At 33.5% G+C, this 7673-nt stretch overlaps 1 protein-coding gene and 2 long non-coding RNA genes across 5 annotated transcripts in view; 2 read left to right on the forward strand and 1 right to left on the reverse strand.

Annotated features, from left to right (window-relative positions):
- LOC107613774 lies at positions 61–2948 on the forward strand. The gene is made up of 7 exons (XM_016315926.2): positions 61–332; positions 459–523; positions 1055–1149; positions 1562–1670; positions 2008–2021; positions 2191–2292; positions 2369–2948. The coding sequence occupies exons 1-7, from the start codon at positions 187–189 to the stop codon at positions 2501–2503; spliced, it is 666 nt and encodes a 221-aa protein (XP_016171412.1). The 5' UTR covers positions 61–186; the 3' UTR covers positions 2504–2948.
- Positions 4142–7673, forward strand: part of LOC107613776 — a 26500-nt gene continuing 22968 nt past the window's right edge. The window contains exons 1-5 of one of the 3 annotated variants that reach the window (XR_002352684.1): positions 4142–4269; positions 4690–4767; positions 5326–5385; positions 5511–5614; positions 6390–6486. This is a non-coding gene — a long non-coding RNA (uncharacterized LOC107613776). Of the gene's footprint in view, positions 4270–4689; positions 4768–4915; positions 4955–5325; positions 5386–5510; positions 5615–6389; positions 6487–7673 lie in introns of those variants that run through there. The other 2 variants (XR_001614167.2, XR_002352685.1) reach the window with 2 other exon arrangements.
- LOC110265967 overlaps positions 6468–7673 on the reverse strand; it is a 2415-nt gene continuing 1209 nt past the window's right edge. The window contains exon 2 of the long non-coding RNA XR_002352686.1: positions 6468–6848. This is a non-coding gene — a long non-coding RNA (uncharacterized LOC110265967). The remainder of the gene's footprint in view (positions 6849–7673) is intronic.

Genomic DNA, 7673 nt, shown 5'->3' on the forward strand with positions numbered 1-7673 from the left:
AAAATAAAAGGAAAATTTTAAAATTTAGCATACTTAATAAAAGAAAAGGGAAGAAAAAAAAGAGTACCAAGTGTTGGCAAGACCGCAATGTATAATAAAAGTGATAAGATATCTGACATCATCGGTCTTCAACCATTTCCTCAGTCATAGGAACAGGTACGAGGGTTTCAACACCAAGTCACCAACATGAACATGATGATGATATCATCTAAGTACTACACAAATTCCATTATAGTTGGAGTTGGAAGAACTTGGTGCAGTCCAAATGCAAAACCCGAAGGCAGCTTTTCATTCAGTCTCAGATTCTCCAATAGGAGGACGAAGAGGAGGAGGTAACTACCATGTCAACTGTATCTGTATTCTTTATGTTGTTGCAAAAACCAGTTTATTTTGCTTTCACAAATCTCTATGTTGTTGCAGAAACTAATTTATTTTGCTTTCACATTTCCCCTTTGCAGCTTCAACATACACTCTGAATCAATTTTCAGAGGTCACAATAATATATTTTCAGCTCTTAATTCAGGTGATTCATTCTTTACACCCTTGTTGCATTTGTTACTGTGGAATTGAATTATGTCATGGAGTCAGCTATATCTTTGCCTTGCATACCCATTTGGTTTAATTAATCTATTAGTCTTATAATTTTACCAATTTTCTAATTAGGTTCTTACTGTTTAAAAATTTGTAATTAGATTCTTATTAGATAAGACTTTATAATTAGATCCTTAATGGTTGTTATTTTTCAAAAGTACACACTAATCCTAAAGCCTTTTGCTTATAGAATATTTCACAATTCATCTTACATCTAACACAAAAACAAATATTTCAAAAAACTTTGTATTTTTAACAAAAATAGTTAGAAAAGACTTAATTGAAAGTTTTTATCTAATATAAGGACCAAATTACAAACTTTTAAATTATAAGGACTAATTGAAAATTTGATAAAACTATAAGAACAAACATACTAATTAAACCTACCCACTTTGCAGTGTGTATTAGTTATATTATGGGTGCCAAACTGATATTATATTCTGTATGTGTTCTTACTTTCTAGGTTTAGAAGCTTCAATTACAGATGCCACTGAAAGTTCAAATGCCTTAAAAAAAGCCAGTATCGTTCTAGAGTCTGGAGATGAAAATAAGATACAGGTGGGAGTGCAATGCAAAATCTGATTCCAACTTAGAATTGTTGTTCTGTATCATTCGGAAAATTATGTGAATATGTGATAGATGCTTTTGCTTGTTCTCATCCCCTTTGAAATGATCTTTGGTCAAGAGGCTGTGAATTAATATATATAAAAAGAGTCATATGTTGAATATTAAGCTAAAGTTATGAACAACACATGTTAATTGTTATTTGCACCAAGCAAGGAAGCATTCACTATAAATAGTCTTTTTCTTTCCCTTCAAATCACTCCCTTTTCATGATATATTATTGTTCTTAGTGCGGCATGTTTCAATAAGTTACTGAATAATGTTAATTTATGATTTTTGTTGTTTGTGCTCTCATGATTTCGGGCTTAGTGTTGTGATACTATCATTTATGTGGCATAAATGGCAGCTAAGAGTGGACTTAACTGGTGATCAAACAGAAAGGGTATTTGGTAAGACCCTTCGAGATTTGGGTCGAACTGCTCCGCCCGTTCCCGGATTTCGCATGCAAAAAGGAGGTAAGGAAGATTCGATATATAGATTAAGATTGACTCTGCACTTTCTTATATTGAGGATACGTGATATGTCTTAGTTATTAGTTATTACATTTTTCAATTTCAAGCTCAATTTTTGATTCATGTGTTTGTAACAGAGTTGGAAAGGAAAATATATTTGGCTTTTATAGATTGAGGTTTGCTGGATATTTAATTGTATACCTGTTTCTTCATACTGATGTGATTTTGCATGTTTTCTATTTTTGAGTTCATGAATGTTGAGTATTTTAGCAATAACTTGCGTTCATGAATTTTAACCATATCATATTTCATTGTGCATGTGATGCGCGGACTGCTCCAGGAAAATCATCACAGGTGCATGATTTCTAATAACTATTTGGTATCTTCTTTTGGTCTATACAATATAAATATTCACTCATTCTTCTGTGATTCTTTTCCAATAAAAAGAAAAACGTAATTGAAACATGAGCAGTACTTACTCGATAAGGCCCTTGAGGATGACTTGGTTTGAAAATCCATGCAGATCCCCAACGACTTCCTTTTACAGATGCTTGGGGAAGAACGCGTCATTAAGTTTGTAATACAAGAAATACTCAATTCTACCATGGCTGACTATGTAGAAAAGGCAAGTGATATTTTACCACTTTATAATGTGGCTACTATTATAGAAACTTATTTCTATGTTCAATGAACTGATACAGGAAAATTTGGACGTGAAGGACAGGAAGATAAGCACAATTCAAACCGCAGAAGAACTCAAACAATCGTTCAAACCCGGAAAAGAGTTTGGCTTTAATGTTATAATTGAGCCCAAAAGTTCAGAAGATACTGGTTAACTTGTTATGAGGGATCTAGTTGTTGAGTTTAACCAAATCGAAGTTTAATGAAGCATCAAGATTGGTCCCACTCAAATTGTATATAGCTCAAGAAACAGTTATTTAGAGAGCCAATTTGGTTTATACTCCTAACAATGGACTGAATCTTCTGAATTTTGATGAGACTTCTAACAAGAAAATCCTCAACCAACTTCAAACTATGTAAAAGGGCAGTTCGGTATACAAACATTCTGTGTCAACCCAGGATCCAGGAAGGGGCTGCACCCAAAGACTGTAATATATGCAGTCTAACCTGATAATTACATCCTATAACAATCCTTGAAGGTTTATTCAGTAGTGGAATTCCTACGTGCCATCCTCTGGATTTTTTCATATTTTTTATGTATGGTTATTATTACAATAACACCCATGATCAAATCATCCTCATTTTACTACTCTTCTGAAATTCGTGCCTACTTTTCTTATCATCCTTTACAGCTTTCTTTACATGTACACACTCCCTGAAATTTCAAATTTCGAATTCAAAATCAATTAAAAAAGGGATTCATTCGCAATTTCCCATCATCTGCGTTCTCCATCCTCTGTTTCCTTTCTTCTCTCTTCCTCTTCTTCTTCTTCTTCGATTCTTCTCCTTCATCATCCGTTCCTCCTCTTTTTTTTCTTCCCTTTTTTCAGTTCGTTTCTTCTTCCTATTCCTAATCTAAGTTGGAGATGGAGGTTATAAAGTTTATGTACTCACCAAGGCAGAGGATGTCATTGTACCTGATGGCTCTAACCTTCAGGAGAGTCGTCGCGGTAGAGCAACGCCAGCGGTGGTGGTAGGGTTACGGCGGTGGATGAGGAGCCGATTGCTATGGTGGTGGACGATGGTATGGCGTGGTGGTCATAGTGGGTGGATGCGGTGGAGTTCGTGGTAATCATCAATGTGTGGTGATGGATACGGAGGAGGAAGCAGCGGAAGAAAGCATATAGCTAGAAAGTACTGAGTCGCGGCCATAGGGAGCACATGTAGTGAGAGCACAGCAGCGACGATCAGAACAGAGCCGTGAGATCTAATCGGCGTTCAGAACAGATTTGCATGGTTGTTATTTTTTGTTTTAATTAATTAATTAGATAAATTATGTAAATGATTATTATTTGCTTAATCTACAAATTTTATTGTTTGAAAATTTAAATTTTGAATTGAAAATTAATCTGAAAAAAAAATTATTTGTATATGTTCATTTTCATTATCCGCACAAATCATGTTTTCCAATTTTTTCTTCTCATCATTCTTGCTCTCGCTCTCTAATACTGGGAGCTGCAGTATTCGACAACAAAATTAAATCGGCTACTGTTTGTGAAACATGGTTTGGTATCTTTTGAGTTTTGATCATTAAATTTGGTAAATGTCTTAATTTTACTCACTGTTAAAATTACCTATAGGCAACCCTTTTTTCTTCCTTTTTGGAACTTTAGTTATTTCTAACGTTAGTGCTTAATAATTAATATGTTGTTTTTATTTGTTGTGCATCTATTGTACTGAGTTACATATTTTTTAAACACATCTATATTTGGACAATCCCTCAACTACCTGTATCTATGATAAAATAGTGTTGAAGTTTCTGGTGTTTTCATGATAGGTTGAATGGTGAATCTAAATAGAGCAGGGCACCTTTGCTTGAGATAGTTTCCAAGCCTTATATAAAAACCGGTATTGAAGCAGTAGAGCATGCAGCAGAAATACGAAGATTGGTTCGGTATTTGGAAGTGAGCAATGGCAATATGTAAGAAGGATCTCTTCATTTTGATCTCTTCGTTACATTGTTATACTCCTTGCAATTGAAATAAATTTTGTGATCTTAGCCATCGTGATTTTTTTAAATAAATTGGTTTGGGGTGCAAAGTGGGGGAGCAACTTGGATCCGTTGTTTTCAAAGTATAAACATGATGGTATTCTTCATTTACCATCTAATTAAATTTTATTTATTTTGAAAGATGACACTATATTTACATAGATTTTTTATTCAAATTTTATGTTTTCTTAGAGTTTAAGGATGGACATGGGATGCACCCTATACATGTAGTCAACTTATATGTTAACCAAGCATTGAACATCAATTTATATAGTATTAATGATAATAGAGTTGAAGACTTAAATTCAGTTGAGTATGTTTTCTTATTTTAGTTCATTCTTTTTCTTTTAGGAAAACTTTCTCTATACTAACAGTTGGTGGGTGCCTTCAGTATCTAAATCTACTACCAGCAAAAGTACATAATTCAAGGTGTAAATTTCAATTCACTTCTTAATTATTTTACTAATGTCAATCTTAGTACATGTACTATCTAAATATCTTATTAGATATAGCACATTCTCTTCTCTATATAAGGATCTAATTAAATAAGAAGCTAATTTATTTTTTTATTTCAATGCAGCCCCAAACATATATCACCAACGTAGAAAGTACAAATGTATGGATCACTCGCAAATTAACTTTTTCATACTAAGCATAATATGTATTTGTGTGGACTTGCCATTTATACATATATTTTTTCCCTCTAATTTTGGTTAACTTAATTGTGACTTGATGGCTAAAAGATTGAAAGTCTCAATGTTTATTCTTAAGCTTTTGAATATCACAAATTATATTGCAGGGGTAGCAGACAGTACACTAAAATTTTGGGATTTAGAATCCTTTGAAATGATTGGATCTACTAGACAATAGGTTTCTCATTTAGTGTCGTGTGAGTCATGGTGTTAGCAATAGCGACTATTGGTGGGTTTGGATTTTGCAGTTTCTCTCCTTTAAATGTTCTTATTGTGTATTATTTTCTTTTTTCAGGTTCACCCCATGATGTACAAGCACACATATAGTGGAGGTCATGGTTCTCTATGAATTTTGGTAGATATTTTTGCTTAATGTTTCTTTTATAGTTCCTTTTTGATATGTTGATTTTACTAAAATTATTTGAGATTTGATTTCTAACAACCAGAACTTACTAACAATAAAAATGGACATGTTACCAGACAGCAAAGCTGCAAAGGCTTCTCGATAGTGCAATATGAAGACAAGATCCATGGGTGTGAAGAATTCCACTAAGAAAACTATTAGAAGGAATCATAAATAAGTGGTAATTCATTTTCTCAATTAATCTACTGATAGTTTTTATTTACTTATGGGGTTTTTGTTGGTTTGTTCGGTATTTTTTTTGTTTGTTCTTTTGTCATTTAGTTATTTCAGCATGCCTCAAGCTTTGATCAAAAAAATTTATCTTAAGTTACCAAGAATAAACCACCAGTTTCTTCCTTCAAATTGCTAAAGAGCAATGGAACCTTCATCTTTCCTTTTTGTGGATGACTGCTGTTATAATATACATATAATTCAGACATTTATCTATTTATTTTTTAAAGATATGTTCTTTAACGGATTTGGATCTTCTAAAGTTTGAATTTCACTTTAGAGAGTAAAGTGTGATCTCTCACCATTGATTTTATAGGTGGGACCAATAATAAATATGAAAGAGAAACTATTCAAGGGTAGAAGATCACACTTTACTCTCTAAAGTGAAATTCAAACTTTAGAGGATCCAAATCCGTTCTTTAACTACCTTTCTATTGATTTTATATTGTTTATTGTTTCTAATATTGCTTATGGTTGTTCTGTTGTTCTGTTTTGCTATGCTATCATATACATAAATATTGAGAATTTACTATTAACTATTAAGTGACGAATAATTATAAAAAAAATTATAATAAATAATAAATAATCTTATTTCATTGATATTCTTATATAAATAACACTCATTATTGGTTCCTCTCTAAAAGACGGTGGTCAAGGTGATAAATATGTATCTTCATGCTTTTCATGCTAAGACTTTTAGCTTCTTTCTTTAATTTTTTTTCCAGGCAAAAAAGAAGGTGGAACTCTTGGAGTCCAGAATCTGGCACATTTTCTTGCAACAGCCAAATTTATGGGATCTCCAAGCTCCCATTTAGATTTGTGGTACTCTAACTTCTTACAATCCCTGATTCTATTCCTTTCTTTATTAATAACAGGTGAATATATACACTTTTGTGCATCCCTTACTCTATTGCTTTCTTTGTTGCAATTCCTTTTGTTTCGGTCTTCTTCCTTTCTTTTTAGAGTTGGCATTTGATTGATGGGTTATTGCGTTTATTTTTTATTTTTATTTTTTTAATAGTGGTTTTATATTGTTTTAATTTGAGAGTGACATTACTATTATATTTTTCAATATATTTTTAAGCATATTTTAAAATCTTGATTTTCATTTCATATAACTTCTCTATAATCTTATTTTTCCAATACATTATAAACTAAGATTCTTAATACTCCTCCTTTTGAAACTTGGTGCACGAAATTGTGATCACATTAATGTAGTACTCTTTGTTATTGTATGGAATCATTATTATGGCTCTTTACTATGTGTGGACACAACTCCGTTCAACTGACCAGCAAGTGCACTGGGTCGTCCAAGTAATACCTTACGTGAGTAAGGGTCGAGCTCTGCTTGGAGAGAAGCTTTTCCTGTTTCCTCTCCATGGTTGCAGAGGGAGATCCTTGAGTTTTGAATACAAGGGAGTTCTCATTCCATTGAAGGACTATTTCACCTCTGTCAACATCAATCACAGCTCTTGCTGTGGCCAGGAAAGGTCTTCCTAGGATGATAGATTCATCCTCTGCCTTTCCAGTATCCAGGACTATGAAATCAGTAGGTATGTAAAGGCCCTCAACTTTTACCAATACATCTTCTACGTGTCCATAAGCCTGTCTTCTTGAGCTGTCTGCCATCTCTAGTGAGATTTTAGCAGCTTGCACCCCATAGATTCCCAGTTTCTCTATTACAGAGAGGGGCATGAGGTTTATTCCTGAACCAAGGTCACACAGAGCCTTAAAGATCATGGTGCCTATGGTACAGGGTATTATGAACTTTCCAGGATCCTGTCTCTTCTGAGGCAATGTCAGTTGATCCAGATCACTTAGTTCATTTATGAACAAGGGAGGTTCAACTTCCCAAGCATCAATGCCAAATAATTTGGCATTTAGCTAGGTCGTCCAAGTAATACCTTACGTGAGTAAGGGTCGAATCTCACGGAGATTGTTGGTATGAAGCAAGCTATGGTCACCTTGTAAATCTCAGTCAGGCAGATATAAAACAGTGATATGGTTTT

Source organism: Arachis ipaensis, chromosome B08 (assembly GCF_000816755.2).
Source record: "Arachis ipaensis cultivar K30076 chromosome B08, Araip1.1, whole genome shotgun sequence".
Classification (NCBI taxonomy): Eukaryota; Viridiplantae; Streptophyta; class Magnoliopsida; order Fabales; family Fabaceae; genus Arachis; species Arachis ipaensis.

Excerpts from the sequence above, each read along its gene's own strand:
- LOC107613774 (XM_016315926.2), top strand. The coding sequence starts at position 187 with ATGAACATGATGATGATATCATCTAAGTACTACACAAATTCCATTATA. Across the intron at positions 524-1,054 it reads ATTTTCAGCTCTTAATTCAG|GTTTAGAAGCTTCAATTACA; the intron begins GTGATTCATTCT and ends CTTACTTTCTAG. Across the intron at positions 1,150-1,561 it reads GAGATGAAAATAAGATACAG|CTAAGAGTGGACTTAACTGG; the intron begins GTGGGAGTGCAA and ends CATAAATGGCAG.